The following is a 26892-nucleotide window of genomic DNA, read 5'->3' on the forward strand; positions in this document are numbered from 1 at the left end:
AGAGACAGAGACAGGGACTGAGACTGAGACACAGAGACAGAAGGACAGAGACAGAGATGGAGAGAGACAGAGAGACATATGGAGAGAGTGAAGGCTCCCTGAAGCACTTCCAAAAGCAGTCCCTGTTGCAGCCTTGCAGGACCTGGGAAGCAGCTCAGCCTACAGCAGTAAGGATTTCTCTTGCTGTACAGCAGTGGCACAGAGGACCACATGGCATGGTCCTAACAGTGGTCAGTGTACGAATAGCCGGACCACTTTAAGAATCCCAGTTCAGGACCCACAAGATAGCTCAGGGAACTAAGCGCCTGCTTAGGCAAGCGGAGGGGCTAGGGTTCGATCCCCGACACCACCTACAGCGCCGGCCCACCCCTTGGATGCACTAGCCGGCCACTGAGCCCAAGCATGATAACCGCATTGCTGGGGGGGCTGAAAACAGGAGGATCACTGCAAATCTGAGCTGCATAGTAAGACCCTACAAGTACATTTTAAAAAAAGAATCCATGGGGAAGCTCCTCAGAATGAGAGTAAGATTCAGGACCTCAGTGCGTTAGACAGGTGGCCTGCCTCCCCATCTCAACTATTCTGTGGTCCCCGTGGCTAGGACATCCACCTGCCTAGGGCCGAGGGTATGGAGTGGAGTGGGGATGGGAGGGTGTGGGCAGATGAAAAGCGGACACAGAGAGGGCCAGACGGCCTTGAGAATGATGCCCAACCTGGTGTGTGCGTGCTAGGAGCCTGGGTGACAGGGAAGAGTGAGGCATATGTGGGGAGGTGGAACCAGATGGAGCCGGTGGGGGAGGCTGGACGGAGCAGAGAGGAGGGCGGGAGGCAGCACGGATAGGGGCCGGGCCAGAGGGGCTGCGCGCTCCTCCCTCTGTCTCCAGGGCTGAGCCCTGGGTGCTGCCCGCCCCTGTTCGCTACGGAGGCCTCGCACCGCCCAGCCACGCCCCGACTTCCTCCTGCAAATTCGGGGCCGCTGATCATCCTCCCTTTAGGCTGGACCCCCGGCGCGGCACCTCGGTCCCCGTTCCGACCGAGGCCTGCGGCGGTAAGGCCTGCGGTGGGACCCCAACGGGAGGCTGGGAGCAAAGGGCGTCCCGGAGGAGGACAGAGCTGCTGTCCCGCTGGTCCCTCTGGTCGGGGTCCCTGCCGGGCTGCTGGACCGCGTGGCTGGGGTGTTGGTGGGGCGCTGGGCGGGGGAGAAAAGGGATCTTCCTGCCATCTTCTGTTTGGGCCTGCTGAGGCGGGGCTGCACGGCGTCTCCAATGCGCATCTTCCACACCGCCTAGAGACCTGACCCCGGCCCCTCTCCCAGTGTGCGCTGGCCCCGCCAGGAAAGGAAAGGATTCCCCCAGGGTCCAAGATGCCAAACCTGATCTGGGTATTTGGGGGTTTTGGTCCCAACAAAGCGTTCTGTAAACAATGCCCACCATCCCCCAGTGTTGTCAGCCTTCCAGACTACTGTGTAGAGCCCTAGATGTGAAGCCCTCCCCTCAGACCTAAGCACCCTCAACCATCTTCCCTTAGTACCTCCCATTTCACGCCAGAGGCCATCAGGTGTCCCTCAGGCCCAATTCACCAAGTACCCTCCTCCCCCACCTCATTCTTGGCAAACAGGCTGTCCCCCAGAATTCAGGGGGCTCCCTGATCCCCTGGAGGTTGAACTGCCAGGTCCCGACAAAAGCTGAGGCTCAATCTGCCCTCAGGACTCCATCTTCTAGTGCCTTGGCTACCAGGCCTTCATATCCCTCTCCCTGTTCCCTGCCATGCCCCTGTCCCCAAGCCCTGAGAGCCCCCTTCTTACCAAAGCTGAAGTCCCCTCCACCCTCTTTCAACAGGCTTTGCCCATGAAGATGAACTGGACAGCTGCAACATGCTGGGCTTTGCTGCTGACAGTGGCCTTCCTCTGTGACAGCAGCTCGGCCAAGGGCGGGCGTGGAGGGGCCCGGGGCAGCGCCCGTGGAGGGCTGCGTGGTGGTGCTCGTGGGGCCTCAAGGGTGCGGGTGAGGCCCGCACCTCGCTACAGTGCTGCAGGCTCGTCTTTGCGTGTGGCAGCCGCAGGGGCAGCGGCAGGAGCAGCAGCAGGAGCGGCCACAGGTCTGGTGGCAAGCTCTGGCTGGAGAAGGTCCACAGGGCCTGGTGAACAAGGCCTGGAGGATGACGAGGGCGGGCTGTCTGATGGCAATGGGACCAGCAGGGGCGTCTACAGCTACTGGACCTGGACTTCGGGTGCTGGGCCCTCACAGGGCATGCCCCTCTGCTTGCTAATAGGCAGCACCCTTGGCACCCTGGAGCTGCAGTGGCCATAGGCCTGGCTTGGCTAGGGGTCAGACCCAGCCCCTAGCCTGCACCATCCCTGCAGGCCCCTCAGGTCCACCCCTGAGGCTGCTAGCCTGAATGCCCCCTCTTTGTTGCTCATTGCCCATGAGTCTTAAGGCTACCTGGGTGATTGTCCAGGGGACAGTAGCTGCAGCCTCCCCTACCTGTGGACACAGTCCACCCTCCTGCCCCAGCTTGTCTCAACCTGTCCATCTCCCACCCCACCCGCTGACAAGGTTCCCAGCACCCAGAGACTGGCAGCCTGCTACTCTGTACTGTACAGGTTGCTCTCTACAGCACCACCTACAGGGAGGTACCAAAACCACGCATTCGGGCCACTCACGCCCACGGCCTACACTGGATATCATGATGTGGACAATGCTGACCATAGGCAGAGGCCAACTTCAGGTGGGCCTGGTTCTGCCACTGAGGATTCATGGCCAAGGGCCTCCCACAGAAGCAGCTGGGATGACCAAAGGATCTCAGGACTCGGAGAAAAGGACAGTACTCTCAGGCTTCAATGTGGGAACCGTCAGGTGCTAACCACCTGCCCAGTGCAGGTCCTGAAAACTTTCTACAGCCCAGGAATGTTGCAAGCAGGAAAGCCAGCCATCCCAGGACTGCCTAATGTGGTTCTCATGACTTCTGGACATGTCCTGTAAAGTCACCACATCCTCCTCTTCCTGGAAGACTCCCCAGGAGACCCTCAACTCTTAGGACTGGCAGGCAAGCGGAGATTCACAAGCATTCCAATCTTTTCAAATTTAGGTGCACATCTGAGGCTCAAAGGGAAAGCAACTGCCAGCTGCCACTAGAGAGCCCCCACTGTGCACAGGCCAAGCTACAACAGCCTCACCTTTCTGGTGGGCAGCAGCCATTTCCCAATGGCTAGATGTTACCTCGGAAACATCGGTGAGGGTGTGGTGCTAGTGGCAGCTGATGTTCTGCTCAACAAACTGAGGCAACAGTTCATCAGACTCATGGCCTGTGGATCCTTGAAGGCTGCCACAGGGATGGGGGCAGCCCCAGTAGGTACAGCTAGGTATCTCAGCAAGCCTGCGCTCCCTCCAAGACTACCTAGGGCAGTCTGGTACTCAAGGAAATCCTGACACCCAGAACAGCTTCAAGGGGACACTAGGCAGTCCTGAAAATGGTTTGCCATTAGCTCTCACACCCTTCAAGCATAGACTGGCCCCTCGTTTCTCCAGGGATCAGCAACCAAGTGCTTATGAACCCAGCTCAGGGGCTGCTGGTTCTGCCAAGTTCTCTAGCTCTGATGATACAACCAACTACCCAGGCTATAGACTTTTTCCAGAATTTGGTGCCCCTCAATGCTCTTTTGAGACTCACCTGCAGCTGGACTGCCCTGGAGCCCAACCTTGGGCCCTGGATCAAGAAACATATGCACCCAACAGAGGCACAACGCCGAGGCCAGCACTTCCCCAGCTGCCACATGGCCATGGGTTACCCTGGTTAGGGTGCAGGCTTTAAGGCCATTGGGAAACCCGTGGGCCAAGCTTTTAGACTGGGGGAGCAGTAAGTCCTAAGACACGGCCCCTTGCAGCCTCTTGCCCACACTGCCATTGTTCTCAGGGCAGCCCAATGCTTTCGTCCTGTCCAGACCAAGCCCAGCATGCCATGGTCTAACCTGCCTGCAGGCCTCAAAGGCAGATGAGACACCTTTTACTTTGAGTCTCAAAGACCCATCAAAGCCCGCTGGCTTCTCTCTCACCAGATGGACTACACTGGACCAGACTCTCTCGTATCACAGAACACCGGAGCCTCATCATGTTTCAGACCTCATGGAAACATCCCTCTACAATGCTTATGTTGCACAGGAACCTGACTTCTTGTGTGTGCTGCATTTGGCGCAACCACAAATCTTTCCACAGCTCATTGGCCATGAGGGCCAGCAGGAAGCAGAGTGCTGAGGGGGTAATCTCAGGGCAGGCCAGTCACACATGGAGACTTTATCAGAAGGCACCAGTGAAGGAACAGCTCCTCACAGCAAGAGGGCTAACCAAGCACTGTGGCCCCGGCAACACTCGGGCAGCTATGAGGTCAGGCTACCACTGGACAGAGGACCCTGGAGGTACTGACCAGGTCCAATCCCTCCAGCCCAACAGCACCTCTTGTCTGCTCCAATCTAACCCTCTCTCTAGAAGGCAGCTGCAACAGCAACACTGGAACCTGCAGGGGTTAACAATGACCATGATGCCAGGACAGGCCCTTGGCACCTCCTCTGGGCTCCTCTGAAGCTGAGTGCGACTGTCCAGTTGGCCAGGAGGTGCTTTCCACGCTGCAGCCTTCCGATTTACCCACAGCTGAGCTGTGACCCAGCAGCCTGCCAAGAATCAAGGACCCTAGAGCACTGGGGACACAGGCAGTCTCTGGGCTCCACTACTCCCAACCCCTTGTCTGTTTGTACACACATCTTATAGTGACTGTGAAATAAACCTGTACTGGCAGCAGGACTTTCCTCATTGCAGGGTTGTAGGGCAGCCGAGAGCCCTACTTCCTACCCTGCCCATTCCCAGCCTCCAGTGGTGAGAGGGGCTTTTAATATGTGGGCCTAAGGTACTGAGTATACAAATAAAAGGGCCAACAAGAAATGGGACTCTTCATTTTTTTGTTAATTTTGTTTGAGACAAGGTCTCTCCATGTAGTTCAGGCTGGCCTTGTTTTCACTATGAGCCCAGGCTCATAGTATAGTGAGACTCACAGCAATGGGGTACCTCATAGCAACACTCCTGCCTCAGCCTCCCAATTGCTGAGATTACAGGTATGTGCCACCACACCTGGCTATTTTAATCTTAATTTTTTGTTTTTTCTTTGGGTACTAGGAATCAAACTCAGGACCTTGTGCTTGCCAGGCATGGATTTAGGCCACTGAGCTACATTCCCAGCCCTTTTAATCTTCATTTTTAAAACCTAAGATTACAGCTAACTCCTCTGAGACAGCACTAGGTTCTCCCTGAAGGACACTGAGCAGGACCCACAACAAGGCTGGCTGTGGTGGGTGGGAGAGCACAGCATGCCTCTGGAGCAGGATCTGGGTATGAGGACCAGCATGGAACTTTTGGAAAAAGGTAGGCAGAATCCAGCTTCAAATGTTCTGGCTGCATGACGTCCGGGGGCCACACACACCCACCCCAGCAAGTTCAGGGCTCTGAGTCAGCAGGGAGACAGCCTTGCAGGATGTCACGGTCTAACATCACGGGGCCCAGCAGGCCACTCCGAAAGGCCTGGAGGAAGTCACGGGCTGCCGCAGCGTAGTTGGGCTGGATGACATTCACATCACCTAGGAAGGAAAGAAGCTGGTAAGGAAGGTACCTCCAAGAAGATGGCCCTGCCCTAAGACACCCGACAGCAAGCACCTGGAAAGCCTGAAGAATAGGCATCTGCAGAAAGAACAAAATCCAGGCACATCCCTGTCGGTCATCCTGTTACTCGGGAGGCTGACAGTACTGCATTGCCTGGCCAGCCCAGGCAAATTAGTGAGACCTTATCAAAAGTTTACAATATTTTTAAAGGGCTGAGAGTGTAGTTTAGTGGTACAGCATTTGCCTAGCATACACAAAGCCCTGGACTCAAATATCAAGTACCTAGGAAAAAACATCCCATCTACCTAACACTGCCAAGGTATGAGGAACAGGGCCAGACTCACCCTCTAATTCTGAACTGTAGGCTCCTCCCTCCTAGAAACTTCTATAGCTCCCTTCCCAGCCCCAACCCCAAGACAGCCACCAGCACATTCGCCTCCACATCTCCCATCTCCCTCCCTCGTCTGGGGTGGCTAGTGGGCCTGCCAGGTAACAGGGTGAGGGCCCCGTGCAGGTCAACAGCCCACTCACCTGTGCCAGTGAGCACCTTCACCTTCCGCGTCCTCCCCAGCCGCACAGCTATGCTCTTCAGCACGTGCTCTACGTCATCACTAGCACCGCTCAGGCCATAGTGCTGCACATACCTGCAGAGACAAGGGCCCATTCAAAGTTCTGAGAGGCACCATGCCTGAGAAAGCCTCCCACCCACATCTGCCAGGATGGGCAGCCACTCGGACTCCTGAAAGAGCCATGCTGTCTCCAAACAATGTGCTGTCTCTGTACCAAATCTCAAAACTTCTTATACGAAGCTAGATGTGGTGGTACTCAACTATGATCTCAACACTCAGGAAGCTGAGGCAGAAAGACGGCCTCGGGGCTGGGGAGACAGATCAGCAGTCTAAGCACCTGTCCCGGGTTCGATGCCCCATACCACATGCTGTGCCGGCCTGGGCACTGAGCCAACCACTGAAACCAGGCGTGTTGGCGCACACCTGTAATCCCAGCACTGGGGAGGCTGAGACAGGAGGATCACTAGGAGTCTGAGCTACACAATGAGACCCTGTACCAAATAAATAAAAACAAGATTTTTTTTTTAAAAGATGGCCTCAGGCCATCTAGGCTACCTAGTGAGACCCTATCTCAAAAAAACATAAAAACAAAACAATTCTTATAAGAAAAAGAAGCATTCGACAAGGGAAAATCCAAAAAGTCTGCACCAAATTAAAAATGAACAGGCCTGAAAAGCAGATCAGAACAAACAGGGAGAGCTATATGTGATCCACAATTGATTCTCCCAGAGGTAAGAGCGCTAAGGACCAACAGGATGAGCTGACTAGACCCTACAAAGACCATGACAGACTCCGAGCAGGAGAGAGAAATCTCGGTGCACAAGGCCAAGAGTCCTGGCAGCCAGTGACGCAAGCTCTAGGCAATGCGGGGAGGGGGGGAACCGAAGAAATATGGCTCAAAATTAGCCAAATGTGATTAGAAAAAAAAAAAAAAAAAAAATCACAAGGCCACAACTTTAAGAAGTTCAACAAACTGAAAGCACAAGAAACATGAAGAACACCATGCCAGGGCCAGAATAACCAAACTACTCAAAGCAAACATACTGAAAAGCAATCAGAAATTACAAAGACAGAGGGACAAGGACAGTGGAGAGCAGACACCCCAGCAGAGGCAAGCCAGGGACAAGCTGAGCTGCACCTCTCTAGCACTGGAAACCTGTCAGTCCAGAATTTCAGGTGCAGGGAAAACACTTTCAGATGAAGGTAAAAAGAAAATATTGATTCTTTTAATGAATAGAATGATTTGTTCTAATGGTGTTTGTGAATAGGATCACAAGTCCGCATCTTGTACAGCAATTAACCACTAAGAAGAATATATGCAGTGTATTATTTGTTGAAACTGTCCTTCCGATTTGATTTGAAACTGTCTCATTGCTATCTCTTTGTCAATAAAACTTTGAAAAAAAAAAAAAAATATTGAGACAGCCAGAGGCTAAAATGAAAGACCCATGACCATGTGACCTGCACCACAACAGAGGCGACGGATCACAGAAGACCCGCACCATGACACAGGTGAGTATCAGCAGCTAATCTGCATCACTAACAGGGATGAAAGGTCACAACCAACCCAGACCACAACCGGGGTGAGAGGTGAGCAGATCCGAGCAGGCCTGTCACACCACAGCCAACATGCATCACAGCAGGTGTGAAAGGCACAGAAAATGCCAGGTGGAAGGAAACCTGGATTTCCACAGAGATGAACAGCACCTGAAATGTTAACAGGTCTAGTAAAAATACAAGGTTTTCTTCTTACAGTTTAAATTTCCTTTAAAAAAAAACTATATAAGCAAAAGATAGGACCAGCAGCTCTCAACTTTGTAAGACACAAAGGTAAAATGTGTGATGACTGTATCACAAGGGTCAGAAGGAGGAATGTGGGAACTGACTGCTAAAAGGTTACCACATCAGGTAACACTGGAAACCCTAAACACACAAAAAGGTCACAGGTAACAAGCTAACAAAGGAGATGAGGCAGAATCAAAGAAATATTCAAATCTGAAGGGTACAACAGATATTGGGAAAAGGGAATGAACTTATTCAAAAGGAAAATTACTGAGTTGAGAAGGACAGGAGAGGGAGTGGGGGAAAGAGATATAGCTACATATGTAAGCAGGATGATTTGGACAACTATACTGTGCATTTCTGCTGGTCTGTGGACAGGAGCAGATAACAACTTGTTCTGTCTCCTTTTTTCAATTATACATTTCTTTTTACAATTTTACATGCATATATCTGGTAATATGAATAACTAGTCGGAAGACAACATTATGTATTACAATAAATACTGTGAAATTAATATTACTTTGTTAAGTGAAATTCTGTATCACTTGTTTTTTTGTTTTTTTTTTTGGCAGAACTGGGGATTGAACTCAGGCCCTTATGCTTGCCAGGCAAGCGCTTATTCTACTGAGTTATTTTCCTGGCCCTAAGCCAGGAGCATCATTACGAGTCTGAGACTAGTGCTTGCTTTGGCAGCACATATACTAAAATTGTAACAATACAGAGACGATCAGCATGGCCCCTGCGCAAGGATGACACACAAATTTGTGACGCGTTCCATATGTTTTCCGCACCTATAGTATTTAGATGCCAATGGTATACCCAGCTCTGACAGGACTAAACAAAAACAGGGGATACAAAGGAATGACCATTTTGTATCTGTATATGCAGAATGGTTAGGATAGATATACAGCTACTTTCGCTTAATTCAGTAAGAAGAAGCATTTGCAATAATAGCGTTTGGACAGGATATCCTGTCTGCATCTTGTACTATGGATAACCACTAAGAAGATAACAATGTACAATGTACAAATTATTGAAACTGTCCTATTAATCAGTTTTGAAACTGTCTCATTGCTATTTCTCAATAAAATAAAAAAAATTAATAAATAAATAAAACTATCACCATCTTAAAAAAAAAATGCATCTGGGACTAGCCTGGGCTACAAAAGTGAGTTCAAGGTTAGCCTGAACTACATAGTGAGACCCTGTCTCAAAAAGACAAAAACAAAAAGGAAAAAAAACCCACAAAATAACGTTATGATATTAAATTCTCCCTCAAACTCACTATAAATTTAATGGAATCTGTTTGCTTGCAAGGAAAGAAGCAATTTGGGGAAGAAATAGTAAGAACCAAGCCCAGGAACTTGCACATGCCAGCCCAAAGCACTGTCACTGAGGTACAACCCAGCCCTAAAAGCAGGAAGTGTAATAGAAACTAAAGAACTTCCTGTAAAGAACCTACTATAAGTAAAGCTATAGTTACCTACACAACCAAACAAAGCAACAGGAAGAATAAGATCCACAAACAGAGCCATATATGCAGTACCACTGATTTCCCACAAAGGTGCAAAGGAGAAAAAGAGTAAGCCTGAAGGGCCAGCCTGATAGCTCAGCAGACTAAAGCACCTGCTAAGGCACAGCACGATGGCCGGGGTTCGTTCCAGTTCCAGTGCGCTGAGATGGATTAAGACTAGGCGTGGTAGCTCTGCCTGTAATTCTAGCACTTGGGAAACTGAAAACAGGAAAATCACGGTGAGTCCAATCTACGTAGTGAAACCCTGTAGACCCTGTACTAAATACAGGGAAAAAAAAAGCCTGATGTGGTGGTGCACATCTGGAAGCCCCCAGCACTCATGAAGTTGAGGTAGGAGGATTACAATGCGTTCAAAGACAGCCTGGGCTATACAGTAAGCTCAAGACCCAATGGGACTACACAGCAAGACCCTATCTCAAAAGAAAGAAAAAAGTATTCAAAAAATGTTTCCTGAAGACCTAGAGTAGCAAAGGCAATTCTGGGTAAGAAAAAGAAAAGGGGGGGGTTGCAGGGGACAACCCATTTGGGCCCCCTTCTGTCCCTCTACTGGACAGAAGCTTTCTTTCCCCCAATAACTATATGCTCTTAACCTCCATGTGTTCCTAAAATTCATTCTTTGGTTTTAGAGAACACAAACTCATCCTAAATTCCTTTCAGATTGAGAGTTTCATCCCCCTATATCAACATAAATGCATAAACATTATGTCCCAAATTAAAAATTACTTAGAAATCAAATAAATAAAAGAATAATTTTTTAAAGTAGTAAAATAATATTCTTTTTTAAAGAGAAAAAGATATGGGCTGGCTAGATAGCTCAGTGGATTAAAGCATCTGCTTAGGCAGATGCAGTGGCTGGGGTTCGATCCCTAGCCTGCCGGCTCCACCCCTGGGGCACACTAAGACAGGACTGAGACTGCAAGGAAAGAAGCAATTTGCAAATGAGGGTAGCGTTACCTGAGACAGAAGCTTTCTTCCAAAATAAATATTCTACTCTCAGAAAAAAAAAAAAAAAAAAAAAAAAAAAAAAAAAAAAAAAGATGAAAAACAACAACAACAACAAGAAAGCAAGCAGAGGCATCACAATCCATGACTTGGATGCTGGAAAAAACAGCTTTCTACATCTCAAAGGTTAATATTAGACCTGTGTCCTTCACCAACACTAAACTAAAATCAAAACAGATCAAATATCTAAATACTAAAACAGAAACACTAAATCTGCTGAAAAGTAGATTAGGTAGAACTCTTAAAGACACTAGTTATAAGCAAAACTCCAATTGCACAGGAACTATAACAAAGAATCAACAAGTGGGACCTCATCTTATTAACAAGCTTTTGTACTGCAAGAAAAGCCACCAACAGGGTAATGAGACAATCTATGGTGTGGAAAAAAAAATTGTCAGCTGTTCCTGAAAGGATTACTATCAAGAATATATTTTTAAAAATTCAAAGGCTGAGCCAGGGAGATGGCTCAGTGGAATAAGCGCTTTCCTGGTAAGTGTAAGGCCCTGAGTTCAATCCCCAATTCCAAAAAAAAAAAAAAAAAAAATTCAAGGGCTGGGGCCAGGGAGATGGCTCAGTAGAATAAGTGCTTGCCTGGCAAGCACAAGGTCCTGAGTTCAATCCCAGGTACCGCAAAAAAAAAAAAAAAAAAAAAAAAAAAAAAACCTCAAGAGCTGATGAGATAGTTGAGTGGACTAAGCTCCCACTTAGGCAAGAGCAGGAACCTGGGTTCCATGCCTTTGTGCACTGGCTCCGCCCCCAGGCACCCTGAGCCTGCAACCCAGTCCGAGCCCTGTGGTACGTGCCCACAATCCCAGCACTGGGGAGACTGAAAGCAGGAGGATCACTATGAGTTCGAACTGCATAGTGAGACCCTGTACAAAATACACACATACATAATAAAAAAAAAAAATAAAAACTAAAAAAAAAAAGACACCGACTGCCTGCCCCCCAAGCCAGCCAGATAGCTCAGCAGATTAAAGCACCTGCTTAGGCAGACACAGGGACTAGGGTTTGATCCCCTGCATGCCATGCCAGCCTTACTCCCAGGGTACACTGAGTCGGCAACTGAGACTAGGCATAGTGGTGAGTGCCTATAATCCCAGCTCTTGGGAGACTACAATTCTCATCTGTGTAGTGAGACCCTGTAGACCCTGAACTAAATACTTAAAACTAAATAAATAAAATTAAGAAAAAGCTGGAGATACAGCTCAGTGGTAGGGAGTACGCGTGGAACAATGAGTTCCAGGGTTCAATCTCTACCACTAAAAACAAAATTTCAAAATAAAATAAAATTAGGTTAAAAAAACTACTAAATTTTGAAACATGGAAACCAAGACTTGACGAGACATTTCCCCAGAGAAAACAGATAGATGCTCATGAACAGAGGCTTAACGTCATTTGTCATACAACAACCCAATACCTGCTAGGTTAAATTTGGACTGTGTTGATGAGGACATAGAGAAACCAGAAATCTTTTTTTTTTTTTTTTTTTTTTCTGAGATAAGGTCTGGCTATGTAATTCAGACTGGCCTTGAACTCCTATCTAGCCTAGGCTGACCCTGAACTCACAATCCTGCCTCAGCTTCCCAAGTGCTGGGATTACAGGGATGCACCACCACACCCAGCTAAGAAACCAGAACTCTCACATCCTGCTAGTTTATATGAAACAGTATGACTATTTTGGAAAATAGTTTAGCTATTTCTTGAACAGTTAAAGCATACATCTACTCCATACCCCAGTCATTACTCTCTTGAAAAGAAATGAAAGATCATGTCACATAAAGACTTCTACAATGGGTTGGGGAGATCACTCCGTGGTCTAAGTGCCTGCCTGGCAATCACAAGGACTCAAGTTTAATCCCCAGTACCGCATGCCCCCCTCTGTTCATGTGCACCTATCTATTTTCTCTGGGGAAATGTCTCTTCAAATCTTGGTTTCCATGTTTCAAAATCTAGTTGTTGTTGTGTTTTGGGTTTTTTTGGTGGAACCGGGGATTAAACTCAGGCCCTTGTGCTTGTCAGGCAAGCACTTATTCTACTGAGCTATCTCCCCAGCCATTTTTTTTTTAATCTATTTTTGTTTTATTTTGAAACTGTTTTTAGTGCTAGAGATTGAACACTGGAGCTCACTGTTCCAAGCATACTCCCTACTACTGAGCTGCATCTCCAGCTTTTTCTTATTTTCAAGTTCTAGGAATTCTTCATATATTCTGGGTGCACCAAGCCAGCCACCAAAACTGGGAGTGGTAGTGCACACCTGTAAACCCAGCACTGGGGAGGCTGAGACAGGAGGATCACTATGAGTCTAAGCTCTGCGTAGTGAGACCTTGTACCATGTAAATAACTTACATATATATTGTTTCCAGAAGCTTTATTTTTAATACTACCCGAGGTCTACAAACAACCCATTGTCCACCCACAGGTAAAAGAATGAACAAACTGCAGTAACTCTAAATAATGAATTACTACACAGCTATAACAAACAATGAGCCACCAGTATCTACAGCAACACAGATGAATCTCAAAACAATCACACTCAGGGAGAAAAGCTACATGAGAGGATACAAACTTTACAAATCCTCTGGTATTAAATTCTAGAAAATGAAAACACCTAGCAACACATAGCAGACAATTGCCTGAGCACAAGGAGGAACAGGGAAAGGCAAATATAAACTCCAAGAAACAAGGTGAGGGAAACGCCCATTTACCTGATTATGTGAGTCTCATATGCATTTACTGTCAAATTTAGCAAATCATATGCTTTTTGGACATACGGATTACTGTATGTTTATAATATCTTAATGCTACTTTTACCAAGCCATACTTGGCTAGGACGAATGAGCAGCAGGTACCCACCCCACACTCACTGCCACTCACCTGAACATCCGGTGCTGGTTAAGGACGAAGAGGAGGTAGTCGGCCATGGTCTCCTCCCCAACCAGGTGATCCAACACTGTTCCTAGAAGACATGTAGTAGAGCTGAGCAGGAGACAGCTAGCATCTGCACCCCTGCCAAGCTTGCACCTCGTAGTTTTGGCCCATAAACAACTTCACTGCTCAGGACTCCCTGAAGGGTAGCACTAGCCTGGTTTCCTCCTGTCTGCGTGTGCCTTGCCCATGCAGCCTGATCTTTCTGGGTGCACCAAGCCAGCCAGCAAAACTGGGAGTGGTAGTGCACACCTGTAAACCCAGCACTGGGGAGGCTGAGACAGGAGGATCACTATGAGTCTAAGCTCTGCATAGTGAGACCTTGTACCATGTAAATAACTTACATATATATTGTTTCCAGAAGCTTTATTTTTAATACTACCTGAGGTCTACAAACAACCCATTGTCGACCCACAGGTAAAAGAATGAACAAGTATGGGAATAAAAGCCATTTTACAGGGCAGAGTTAAACCAGCATGTACACACTATTTTATTTCCTCACTAAGCCTGACAGGCAACAGTGTCAGGCAACAGCCAGAGGAAAGGTAGTAACAATTCTAAGGTGCCTAAAGACCATGCCCAGCTCAGCAGTAGAGCCCTAAAGGAAGGACTGAGAGACACCCACCCCAGCCATAGCTCACCACATAGGGCTAGCTTGAAGCCTGTCTCCACACTTCCAATCCGAGGAGCCAGCACCCCAGGGGTGTCCAACAGGAACATCAGTGGCCGCTCAGACACCTGTGCAAGCAGAGGATACCAGCAGATCCTGACGCAGTCTCCCACCCAGCTGGCCTCAGGGCATCTCCTCACACCAGTCTTCTGGCTGAATAGGGGCCCCCTCCAATGGCTCTAAGGCAGCTTCTGCAAACAAATCCCCAAAAAGGTCATCATTTTCACCAAGCTCTAGTACTGCTACAGGATTTAAACTGCACATAATTTGGAAACTAAAGAAAAGCACCAGGTCCTATAGAGAGCCAAAGGGAAAAGGTGGAGGGTGGGTTCCATTCAGTCTGACCTTGACCCTGGTTTATGATGGGGAACATGGCTGCCTCCCCCACAGGTTTGTGTAAGGACAGTGCTGGCGCAGGATCACCAATGGAGAAAAGACAAGACAGCTGGAAGCAGGGGCCACTAGGGGGAGCTCAGCAGTGCCAGGCATAGAGCTTGCACCGTGCTGGGCAGTGCAACAGCCATGCCTAACGAGAACCCTACCTGAATTCTGGATGTTACAGCTCTGGTGATCCCAGGTGTACCACCCACTCTGGCAGCTTTTCCTGTAAGACAGCAAGAGAACATCAAATGCTCATTAACACACAGCTGCAGAACACAGAACAAAACAGACAGGTCTGACAGCACATCTGGCAAACAGAACAGAAACTCCAAAGACTGTCATCATCCCATGTTCAGCCACAAACAACTCAGAGCAGGGGCACTTTTCAAAAGCGCAGGCAAAGAGGCCAAGAGGCTCAACAAATGGCCAAACTTCACCTGCTAGTCCTTGCTCCCTCCCTCCCAGACACACCTGCCTCCCAACACTGCTCACAGCAGGCCTGACCTGCAGGGCCTGGGCCTAATGGCTGCAGCTGCCCAGCGAGGAACCCAGCTCAAGGCATGAGCCAAGGACATTGCCCAACCTACTCCCAAACCAACTCAAGAGTAAAGAAATAGGGCTGGTGAGATGGCTCAGTGGTCTAAAGCACCTACTTAGAACAAGCTTAGCAAAGCACAGGGACCATGGTTCAATCCCCCAGCACCACATGCCAGCCAGCCCCACCCCCTGGTGGGCTGATCAGGCCACACACACACACACACAAATAAAATTTTTTAAAAAAGACTGGTTGGGCTGGTGAGATGGCTCAGTGGTCTAAAGCACCTACTTAGAACAAGCTTAGCAAAGCACAGGGACCGCGGTTCAATCCCCCAGCACCACATGCCAGCCAGCCCTGCTCCCTGGTGGGCTGAGCTGGCCACACACACACACACACACAAATAAATAAATAAATAAATATTTAAAAAATAATAATAATAAAAATAAAAAAGACTGGTTAAGAGTAAAGAAATATATAGAACAGCCGGTCACAGATGAACACAGTATGGTACCAATGCACACAGGAGTGCGAGTCAGACTGAAAAAGGAGGTACTCCTGACAAAGCTTCAACATGGACAAACCCAAGACAGTGTGCCGAGTGAAAAAAGTCAATCATGAAATGACAAATATGGTGTAAGTACACTACCTGACAGTGTTGGAGTGGCAATGGAAGTTGCCAGGGAATGGAGGAAGAAAGAGGGGTACTGTCTACACTTCCAGAGTTCGACTGAGGTAATGAAACAGTCTGGAGAACAAGCAGTGGGGAAGGCTGCACAACACCATGAATGCACTTAACGTCACTAAATTTACAAAACCTTTGCTTGTGGCTCCATGGCAAAGCACTTGCCTGGCATGCAGCAAGCTCTCCGTTGGATTCCCAGCACTGTATTTTAAAAAGTGACACTGGTAAAGGAAAATGTTAAAAAATAGATGCCTAAGCTGAGCATGGTACACACACCTATAATCCCAGCACTCGGGGAGTCTGAGGCAGAAAGATCCCAAATTCAAACACAGCCTGAGCAACTTAGCTAATCCAAAAGAAAGAAGTATTCGTCTCTGGTTTCGCAAAAAAAAAAAAAAAAAAGTATTAGAGTTGGGTGCTCAGTGCAAAGGCCCAGGGCTCAAAAAAAGAGATGAGTATAACACCAAAAATAATGGTCCAACATGATTTAAAAGTGAGGTGGTACACACCTGTGATCATAACATTTAGGAAGCTAACGCAGGGGAATCGCCTCAAATTCGAGGCCAGTGTGAGCTACAACATGAATTCAAGGCCAACCCGAACTATTTAGCAAAACTCTATCTCAAAATAATTTCAAATCAAGCTGAGGATGTGGCTCAGTGGAAAAGTAAAAATCTAGCATGTTCCAGGGGAAAAGAAAAGGCAAAGAGGAGAAATAAGAGAAAGAAAGGAAATAAAATGTAAAAGGAATGACTGTCTAGCACACATACCTCAGTGACACCACTAACTGTCCTTCTAATGGAAAAGAACACGAGACACAGAAGGACTATGTCAGAGCAACAGAGGCCGACCGTGCTCCTCAGTGCTGGGGGAGTGGAGCTCAGCAGCCTGGCTGAGGGCGTACCTATCTTCAGGTGCTGTCTCCTCAGGGAGTTGATGAGGGAGGACTTGCCCACATTGGGGATACCAATCACCATGATGCAGTACTCCATGTTCTGCAAAGGCAAGAAAGGAGCCTCTAACCCACAGCCCAGGAGAAGGGGAGGATAGGCAGGGGTTATGCCAACTGATGGGACTGGCCCAGCCCTTCTCATAGAACAGACGAGGACAAAGGCTGAGCCTTCCTGCTGAGCGACATGACTGTTCTCAGCACTCTGGCAGCTTTGGAAGGGTCAACAGCACAAGAGGTGACCCCAGAACACCCACACCCCACCTCCAGGCCCCACCAACAAACCTCTGCTCGATGGTAGCGATAGCTGCTCCCAACTAGTTCAGTGATCTTCGGGATGATCTGCAACAAACCAGCCACACATTCTAGACTAAAGACCCCTCACCAACCTACTTCCTGTGACCTCCAAATATCAAGGACTGTCTCCCTTTCCACCCATCACAGAGTCCACTCATCAGCTGATACAGAAACATGGCTCTTCTGTAATTTCTGGAAACAGCAGTCTTCCACATCCAGTCCAAGTGAACTGTGGCTGGCCTGAACTTGTCCCTCCTCATCCCACCATGCAAACAAGATGGCTTCTCTGAGCAGCTTTTGAGATTGCTGTAATTGTAACTATCTTCTACAAAATCATGTAGCAAACCATCGACTCCTACCAAATACAACTGGAAATAGCTGGGCGTACACTTGTAATTCAAGTGTTCAGGAAGCAAAGGCAGGAATGCCTCGAGTTCAAGGTCAGCCTGGGCTACATAGAGAATTCAGGGCTAGCCTGGGCTACATACAGAGTTCAAGGCCAGCCTGCACTGCATAGTGAGACCTTGTCTTAAAAAAAAAGGAAAAATAAATTACTGCCCTGTCTAAAGGTTCTTGCTACTTATCATTTCTGCAAAATTCTGTGCTCCTTCAAAAATTATCTCAGGCTGTGAACAGGAGGTCAGGCATCCCTGAGCAACACAAGCCAATTCTATGATCTTCTGCAAAGCTTTGCTTACTGTAAAACAACTGAAGCAGCAACATCACAACACACAAACAGAGAACGACCTACCTGCTTGATGTTTTCATCCTTCACACAGTTGGTAAAAATGATATTTTTTTGGCCTTCTCCTTCTAAGTGATGCACAATTTTCTGAAAGACACTCCCGTTTAAAACACTAAATGAAACCATGAGCACAAAGGAACACTCAGCCAGAAGCACTGGTCTGCTGGGAACCAGCAAAGCCTCCAGGAGCTAGGCAGCAAGGAGCAGACACCGGCACAGACAATGGGGAGTCCAGAGAGTAGCTGGACTTTGAGGGCAGCTGGCACCTCACTGACAACAGACAGGACAACAGGGAAGGGCACTGGGACAGGGATGTAGAGGCTTCTTTTGTTAAAAGGCACTGAGACTTAACTTGGGCCTCCAGATGTCCAGTGGGTAACTAAAAGCAAGATAAAAACTTAGTATCTCTGACTTCATTTTCTATATGTCTCCTGTGCTATTAAAGTTTGAGTCATTCCTGCTGACTGACATACGCACTTGTATAGTAATCACTGAAGGAATATCTATCTAAAAACTGGTAATTAAGGTTGATTAGTCTTTAATTTACGTAGCTGCTCCTGTAGAGACCCACCAGCCTGAAAAAGCTAGTACTGAAAGAACAGAAATAATCAATCACTGGTCAGACTCAGGTCTCAAGGAGTAAAAGTAACTGAAAGTGTTTGTGATGATAAATAAGCACAACTGTAAATGCAGAGAAAACCACAAACATGTGTTTGAGAGCCTGTTTCATCCTAAATAGCCAGAGGGTTTTAAAAAGGAAATGCCTTCACTATCCTCCTGACAAAAACTTTACTATTTAAAGCTTCCTGAAAGCCTGAGGTGGAGTCCAGTGATTGGGGTTTAGGTAACTAGAACATGCCTCAGTCAGCTAAGAAATCTAAAAGTGTTATTCCTGCTAAGCAAAGCAACTTTTCCAGCATTAACAACTTTTTAAAATGACTTGAATTTAAACACTTTAATATCTCTTTGCATGTAACTGTCCTACTAACCTGTTTTAAAACTCTCATTGCTATTTGTTTCTCAATAAAATTAATTTTAAAAAAAATAATAAATTTGCCACCATAAAAAAACAGCATAGATATACAGCTACCTTCTGTTAGATCAATGAGAAGAAAGTTTTGAACTAATAGTGTTTAGACAAGATATCATGTCTCCATCTTATACATGAATAACTACTATGAAGATGACAAAATGCAATGTATTACTGTAACTGTCCTACTAACCTGTTTTGAAACTGTCTCACTGCTACTTCTTTCTCAATAAAATAAAGACAAAAAGAATTATGAAAAAAAACTCTTTGCAAAGGACTTCTCACAGCAAGGTAAGAAAAACAAATATAACACTCAAATAACATTTGCAGAATGCACATTTCTTTCATGTTGGGGCCACGTGGGAAACTTTCCTGCTGGTCATCTGTGCCTGATTCCTGATTCTGCCTGACTCTGGTGAAACCCTTTAGCTATGTTGAGTCTTTGCCATGCCCAGCCCTTCCGCTCCAGCTCAGAAGGCAGCCAGAAGCTGAAAACATGGCATCAAGCTGGCAAGTGTGGACACCAGGGGAACCACAACTATCACAGGATACCTCCCGGCCAGACCCGTGCTGTCGGAGGCTAAAGCATTAGTCTTGGGCATCATTTCAAACTCAAACTAATGAAAGCTAAGTAAATATGAAAGTCAGGTCCTCAGACACAGCGGTCCCATGTGACCAGAAGCCGCCATATGAATGGAGTACCCACCATCTTAGAAAAGGCCTCTGTACAGCATGGCTGTGGCACCACTCAGGCTCCAGTGGCACAATAACCACCTTTCACAGGAGATATGACCACTCTGAGCATTTTGAGCATTTGTGTCACAAGTTAATGTTCAAGGGAAGCATGCCATGATGAAACCAGAGTAGAATGCTCTGGCAAAACCTAGTCATCCCTGAAGCAGAGGTTGGGTAGGGGAGTTAATAGGACACGACTCTGTGAGCAACTCTGTGAGCAACTCCTGATGTACCACAGGCGTCTGGAAGGGAACACCCTTACCTGCTGCTCTGTCAGATCTGCCAAGTCCATCTTGTTGAGGACAAGCAAGTGAGGCTTCAGCCCAAGGGTTTCCTGAAACAGATGATTTCGACCTGAAAGTGGGATGTGCCAACATTAAGGCAAAATTCCTCCAAAACTTTACCAATCAGTTCACTTATTTTGACCTTCTCTACCTTGGTCAGGTACTGAAGAAAAAGGAAGAAGCCCCGTGTCAAGGTAAAAGTATCCAGCCCACTCCACCTTCCCATCCCAAAATCTACAAAGCTGACCCTTTCTAGTTAGAGAAAGGCTGCTCCTTCTGCCACTGCCAGCAGAGTAGTAGCTATCATATGACTTACCAAACAAGAATGATAGCACTAAGAAAGTTCAGAGGATTTTATAACTAAGTCATTAATTAACAAGATATAGAAGTTTTATCATGCAAGTCATTTTTATCATATATATGGTGCAGCACGTGGTGCTGGGGATGGAACTGTGGTCCTCTGCACCTAAGCTTGCCTAAGCAGGCACTTTAGACCACTGAGCTATCTCACCAGCCCGATACAGAAGTTTTAAATGAAGTCTATGGTCATTCAAGAAAGTGACTCCAATAAAGTTCTAACTAGAATATCATAAAGTACTGCTCATCCTCTAAGACCACTAAGGTATGTTGTACGCCCATCAAAGGGGGTCCAGCAGCTGCATCTACAGCCAGGCAAGTCATTTTTCCCCAGAGTCCTTCACAGAAGACACTGCCTCTTTACTGCCATCCTCACCGAGGGGCCCCAGGACTGAATGGTTCCCACCTCACATGACACAAACCAGTTAGGGGTATTATCTTCACCTCCCGAGCCCTCACTCCCCTGGTTCTATGAAGTCCCAAAACATGCCCAGCCCAGGCACCTGAGCAGGCCGTGATCTCCCACCCAAAGGTGACTTCCCTCAGAGCTAACACCAGTCATGATGTATTAGAAATCTATAAGCCTTCAGACTCCTCTCCTGGCATGTTAGAGAGGCCACTATCCGGCACAGGGCCCTCTTCCTGCCTAGAGATGACAGGACAGAATGTCCCTGAGACCAAACGAGAAAACCTCTTATCAAACACTAAATAATAACTACAGATTTTATTTTGTTTTGATAATCAAGTCATAAATTGTGGTGACACACCCCTATAATCCCAGCACTCAGGAGGCTGAGGTAGTAGGATCGCCAAGAATTCAAGGCCAGCCTGGACTACACAGTGAGCGTAGGCCAGCCTGAACTACATAGCGAGACTCTGTCTCAAAACAATAACTGCCAACAAAAACTTTTTTTCCCCCCCAGGAACCAGGTATTGAACTCAAGCCCTTGCACTTGCCAGAGAAGCGCTTATTCTACTGAGCCATCTCCCTGGCCCCCGCCAACAAAACTTTTGATCAAGCTGGGGAATATAGCTCAGTGGCATAAACTCCTGCCTGGCAACTGCAAGGTCCTGAGTTCAATCCCCAGTACAAAGAAAGTTAAATGTTCCAAAAACTTTTTTAATCAACAAGAGATATCAAATGAATAAATACAGCTTTATGGTGTATAGAAAAGAAACGCTCAGAAACATTTTGTTGCTAAAATTCCAACAAATCTTTATAAATGATCTCCCATCCTGTACTATTTCCAGATTCCTGGCAGTGGGAGGGCAGGAACACGTAATCTCAGGTTTCATATCCTGAGATTTCCATTGCTGGACCACATTAGAAAGCCTCAGGAAAAGGCTGAGGCAGACAATGTATCAATTCATAGTGTTAAAAAAGCGTGTAGCCTGGACTCCATGCCAGATTCTGCTTCAGTGTTTAAAAGCCTCCCTGGTAATTCTAAGGTGGTAACACAGACTGCAAACCACTGATCTGACATGCTAGGTTGCTACTACTGTAAGCAGCTGACTGGTCCTACACCAGGAAAGCTTCCTTCTGGCTCCTAAACAGTCTGTGGTAGGAAGGAGGCTCCTTCTCCGCCATGAAAGGATATCCGGGCGTCATGGACCTCGATGATGCAGTCCACCAACTTCAGACTACTCTGCATCTTCTTCAGCCCTGGAAAACAGGAGAAGGGCACTAAGGGGCCAGCCCATAAATTTTCAGAAAAGCAGATTTAAGCTGGCCAGTCAAGAATGCCACTGCAGTTTTGATATTAGTGTAAATTCAGAATGCTTGACTTAGTTTGACACACTCTGTGTTATGTATATTTTTCTGCTCATGAGCTGTAACAGAGAATTTGCTAGATTTCTTCCTCTCTCAAAAAGAAGCCTTTTAGGGGCCAGGGAGATGGCTCAGTGGAATAAGCACTTCCCTGACAAGCGTAAGGTCCTGAGTTCAGTCCTGGGTTTCACCAAAAAAAAAAAAAAAAAGGAGCCTTTTGAGTCCAACTAAAAATTGTGATTCCTATTTTTAAAAAAATGGTAATTAATTCAAAATCCTTGGTGCAGTGATGTATCTCCCCACTTTTTTATTAGTATATGTTTGGAGTATATAATAATTTTATGTATATTTTAGGGAATTAGTACATGTACATATTCAAGTATATTTCCTTATTTCCATCAATTTATTTTTGTCGGCATCTGACTCATTTATCTCTGGGGGCTGGAGAGATGGCTCAGTGGAATAAGCGCTTCCCTGGCAAGCGCAAGGGTCTGAGTTCAATTCCCGGTAACGCAAAAAAAAAAAAAAAAAAAAAAAAAAAAAAATTCCATTTATCTCATAAGACCTCATAAAGTTAACTATCAAAGATACAGATCAATAAATAGAGTACAAAACACATTTAAAAAAAAAAAAGGAATGCCACTGCAGGGGCCGGGAAGATGGCTCGTAGAATAAGAGCTTGCCTGGCAAGCACAAGGGCTGGGTTCAATCCCCGGTTCCACCAAAAGAAAAAAGTAAATTAAAAAAAAAGGAATGACACACCACCAGAAGCAACCTAAAATACATCTGACTGGAGCACACTCAAACGTGGTCCAAAGGGACATGAGCACGGTAAACCAGGTCCCGACATCGCTTGTGGATGACTCTGAGCAAACACTCCATTTCTAGGCACCTGGGTCTTGGCTACAAACAGATTACGTCACCGATATTGTACCGACGCAAGCAACGGCCCCCGCCCCTCATTAGGTACACACTGGACAGCTCCAGGGCTGCAGCCGGCCCACCCGCGGGACCCCAGCCGAACCCGGCCGACGATTGGATGCCCGGGACCTGACCGTGCCGGCTGGGCTTAGAGTGGGCGTGTAACAGGAAATGCCCAAATACGCTGAGGCAGAGGAAAGCGGGATTAGGGAAAGCTAAAGGCGCGGGAGAACAGCAGCAAGAGACCCTACGACGAGACGGTGGCTCCCACCCCTACTCCGCCTCGGTGTAGCAGTAAGTACACGCCGCACCGGAGGCCGCGGAGGCCGTGCTGGGGGGACCGTGGGGACGAGGACGGGGGCCGGACTGCGCCTCCCGCCGGACCTCACCCTTGGCCATGTGGCCCGGGAACCACCGCGCCACGTCGCGGCCGTGTAAGGGAAAGCATTGGCGCCAGGCAGCCACAGAAGCGCACATGGCGCGCGGAAACAGCCGCATGGCGCCGCGTCCCGGAAGCGCTCCGCAGCGTAGGGTCTTCCAGACGGGACCGGTCGGGGCGGGCTCGGCGCGGCGCAAGTGCGTGCGCAGCCGCGCGTGCGCAAAGCGCCGCCTCTGCGTGGGGCGGGGCGGGGCCGGGTGGGCGGGGCCTATGCGGGCGGGGCGGGGCGGGGCTAGAACCAATTTGGACCTGCGCGGTCAGTCCGGTCTCAGGGTTCAGAGGTTTCACGCGGTTTAAAAAAAAAAAAAAATCGGAGCGTCAACATTCGTTAAATCGTAAGTCCTAAAAGCCCTGGGCGGTGGGGATGTGCTTAGTATCGTATAAAACTTTACTGACGTGCGCCATTCAGGACCTCCCACACAGGGAACAGCCTAGGGCCGTCTCTAGAAACAGGAACATCTCCCAAAGGAACACGGACTGTTGAAACTCCCTATCTCAAGAAAAACCTTTGCCTTTGAAGGAAGGCATAAATTACAACAAAACCCAGTTGGATTTCTCCCACGTATCAAGAGGTATTCCATCCCGGATGACCAAGCTGGTGACACAAGCAGAAAGCATTCTACAGATCTCAGGTAGATGACATCAACTTTTATGGGGACAGACTGGGAGGTGGGTGGGGTATGGGTTCACAGCAGGCCCCGGAAGGGCGGTTTGAACCTAGACCTGAAGAATGAGAAGAAAGGAGACCAGCAGAGTTGGGGTGGATTGCTGGGCCCAGCAGTTTTGGGGATGAATGAGACAGGCTTAAAGCAGCCACCTGAGGCCTCTTTCCAACATGAGGAACCAGAACCAGAGCCTGGGCCCAGCTGGGGCAAGAAACAAGACTATCCTGCGGTGCAGAAGCCAGGGGCTCCCTACACGAGCCCTTCAGCAGCCCACGGAGTGCAAGGGTGGGGTGCAGGCCGCTCTGGGGTCCCTCAGCTCCCTTTGGAGTGCCACTCTCCGGTTGCACCCACTTTTCCTCCACCACCCTCAGCACTCAGAGAACGGTTCAGACTCGTACTGCAGCTGTGGCATTGGTCAGTCAGCTAAGGCTAAGTGTTCTGTTTCTTCTGCTGTGAAAATGTTATAGGAAGCAAAGTTAAAAATTAATAGGCAGGGGCCAGGGAGATGGCTCAGTAGAGTAAGTTTCCCTGGCAAGCACAAGGGCCTGAGTTCAATCCCCGGTTCCGCAAAAAAATAAAAATAAAAAATTAATAGGCAGTCAGACAGAGACGGCCCCAGAGGGAGCAGTGCAGATGAGTGTACATCAAAAGGGACTGGGTGCGGGGGACGGCATCTGAAGAAGGTGACGGTGGCCAGGTCTGCATGCCTCCCTGAGATGAACAGCAATTTGAGATTATACTATCATTTGTTATACCCAGTCCAGATGGGAATCAGACATCTAGGTGGGTGAACAAAAAAAAAAAAAAAAAAATGAAATCCCTCTGGGCTAGGGAGATAGCTCAGTGGCATAAGCACCTGCCTGGCAAGCACAAGGTCCTGAGTTTGATCCTGGGTACCACATGCTGTGCCGGCCCTGGAACCAGATGTGATGGCACAAGCCTGTAATCCCAGCACTAGGGAGGATGAGTCAGGAGGATCACTATACAGTCCAAACTGTTTAGTGAGACCCTTTATCAAAAACAAAACAAACTCTTGTTCTTTTTATATTAGAAGTATAGATAAGCTAAAGTTAATGTTGATTGGCATATGCCTTGCCTCCCTATTGGATCAATATTAGCTAAATGACTACGTATAATCCATCAGTTGATTGTAGTGAGACCCATTTGTACCCACGCTGTGACTTTGCTATGTAAATTACCCCTGACAAAGTGTGTCAGTGGTCACCCCATTCAGGATACCCCTTGGAAATCCAGGAGCTGTTCTTTTCTTCTTATTTCCAATAAAACTTTCTATTTCTTCTTTGGATCTGAACTTCATTCCTCAATGTTGCAGGGCCAAGAACTCCTCTGACATCTTACAGGTCGACATATATTTAAAAAAAAAGAGCAACATAGGCACAGCGCCCTCCCCTCCGGCCGCAGCCTGACATGCCACGGGGCCCCCCTGTCTCTGCAGCCGCCTCCCCCAGGCATGGCCCAGGACCTCGCCTCACTGTGGCAGCAGCACGGCACAGCACGCTCGACTTCATGCTCGGCGCCAAAGCTGATGGCGAGACCATCCTAAAAGGTCTACAGTCCATTTTCCAGGAACAGGGCATGGCGGAGTCGGTGCATACCTGGGAGGACCATGGCTATCTAGCAACCTACACAGACAAAAATGGCAGCTTTGCCAATTTGAGAATTTATCCACATGGATTGGTGTTGCTGGACCTTCAGAGCTACGACAGCGATACCCAGCGCAAAGAAGAAATTGATCATCTTTTGAACAAAATAGAAGAGAGAATGAAAGAATTGAGTCAGGCCGGTATTAGGCGGATGAAGCGTTTGCCAGCCATAATTCGAGGAGGGGCCATCGACAGGTACTGGCCTACAGCTGATGGGCGTCTGGTTGAGTATGACATAGATGAAGTAGTGTATGAGGAAGACTCACCTTATCAGAACATTAAAATTCTACACTCAAAGCAGTTTGGAAATATCCTCATCCTTAGTGGGGATGTTAATTTGGCAGAGAGTGATCTGGCATATACCCAGGCCATCATGGGCAGCGGCAAAGAAGATTACACTGGCAAAGACGTACTGATTCTGGGCGGCGGAGATGGAGGAATATTATGCGAAATAGTCAAACTGAAACCAAAGATGGTCACTATGGTAGAGATTGACCAAATGGTGATCGATGCATGTAAGAAATACATGCGGAAAACGTGTAGCGACGTCTTAGACAATCTCAAAGGAGACTGCTATCAGGTTCTGATAGAAGACTGTATTCCAGTACTGAAGAGGTACGCCAAAGAGGGGAGAGAGTTTGATTATGTGATTAATGATTTGACCGCTGTTCCAATCTCCACGTCTCCAGAAGAAGATTCCACATGGGAGTTTCTCAGACTGATTCTTGACCTCTCAATGAAAGTGCTGAAACAGGATGGGAAGTACTTTACACAGGGGAACTGTGTCAATCTGACAGAAGCCCTGTCGCTCTATGAAGAACAGCTTGGGCACCTGTACTGTCCTGTGGAATTCTCCAAGGAGATCGTCTGTGTCCCTTCATACTTGGAATTGTGGGTCTTTTACACTGTTTGGAAGAAAGCTAAACCCTGAAGCTGAAGACGCCAACAATTGTGCTGCAGATAGCCCTCCTGACCTGCATATGCTGTACACGCCATCAAATGAGTCAGGCAGTTGATCGTGACTTTCTTAATGTTTGCTCTTATTTTTTAATTTTTAAAAAAGTAAATGGAAAATGTATATTCTGATGAACTAGGGTGTTATTTTTTTGAAATTCAGCTGAAGGACAATTAGACAGCACAGCAAAGACTGTGAAATGCACTGACCCCCTAGAATGTGATTTTAGTTACTTTTTATTTCTGTGTGGGACCTTTCATTTGTTTTGATTTTGATAGAACTTAAATTTGGACCTTTGGAGGAATGAACATCATTATTTTGTTTTGGAGGGAAGTTGTTGAAGGTTTTCAAGAAA

General features: G+C 47.6%; 2 protein-coding genes, 1 non-coding gene and 1 pseudogene across 4 annotated transcripts; 3 read left to right on the forward strand and 1 right to left on the reverse strand.

Annotated features, from left to right (window-relative positions):
- The first annotated feature begins 970 nt into the window (after positions 1 to 970).
- Sprn (shadow of prion protein) lies at positions 971 to 5138 on the forward strand. The gene is made up of 2 exons (XM_023709016.1): positions 971 to 1048; positions 1839 to 5138. Exon 2 carries the CDS (start codon positions 1848 to 1850, stop codon positions 2307 to 2309), a length of 462 nt encoding a protein of 153 aa, XP_023564784.1. The 5' UTR covers positions 971 to 1048; positions 1839 to 1847; the 3' UTR covers positions 2310 to 5138.
- A 195-nt stretch (positions 5139 to 5333) lies between these two features.
- On the reverse strand, positions 5334 to 23374 carry Mtg1 (mitochondrial ribosome associated GTPase 1). 2 transcript variants are annotated; one of them, XM_004625712.2, is made up of 11 exons: positions 23204 to 23374; positions 21724 to 21788; positions 19747 to 19851; positions 17726 to 17806; positions 16963 to 17019; positions 16633 to 16723; positions 14670 to 14731; positions 14099 to 14195; positions 13407 to 13488; positions 6174 to 6286; positions 5335 to 5620 (listed from the first exon to the last, which is right to left on the reverse strand). In XM_004625712.2, the coding sequence occupies exons 1-11, from the start codon at positions 23310 to 23312 to the stop codon at positions 5481 to 5483; spliced, it is 1002 nt and encodes a 333-aa protein (XP_004625769.1). In that variant the 5' UTR covers positions 23313 to 23374; the 3' UTR covers positions 5335 to 5480. The 2 variants fall into 2 exon arrangements, with proteins under 2 accessions (XP_023564646.1, XP_004625769.1); XM_023708878.1 differs by lacking the exon at positions 16963 to 17019 and having other exon boundaries at positions 5334 to 5620.
- Positions 8671 to 8777, forward strand: LOC111815042. Its single transcript, XR_002819855.1, has one exon. It is a non-coding gene; the product is annotated as a U6 spliceosomal RNA (small nuclear RNA).
- LOC101581853 lies at positions 22956 to 26832 on the forward strand (annotated as a pseudogene).
- The last annotated feature ends 60 nt before the right edge of the window (positions 26833 to 26892 follow it).

Source organism: Octodon degus, unplaced genomic scaffold (genome assembly GCF_000260255.1).
Source record: "Octodon degus isolate 3935 unplaced genomic scaffold, OctDeg1.0 scaffold00010, whole genome shotgun sequence".
Taxonomy (NCBI): Eukaryota; Metazoa; Chordata; class Mammalia; order Rodentia; family Octodontidae; genus Octodon; species Octodon degus.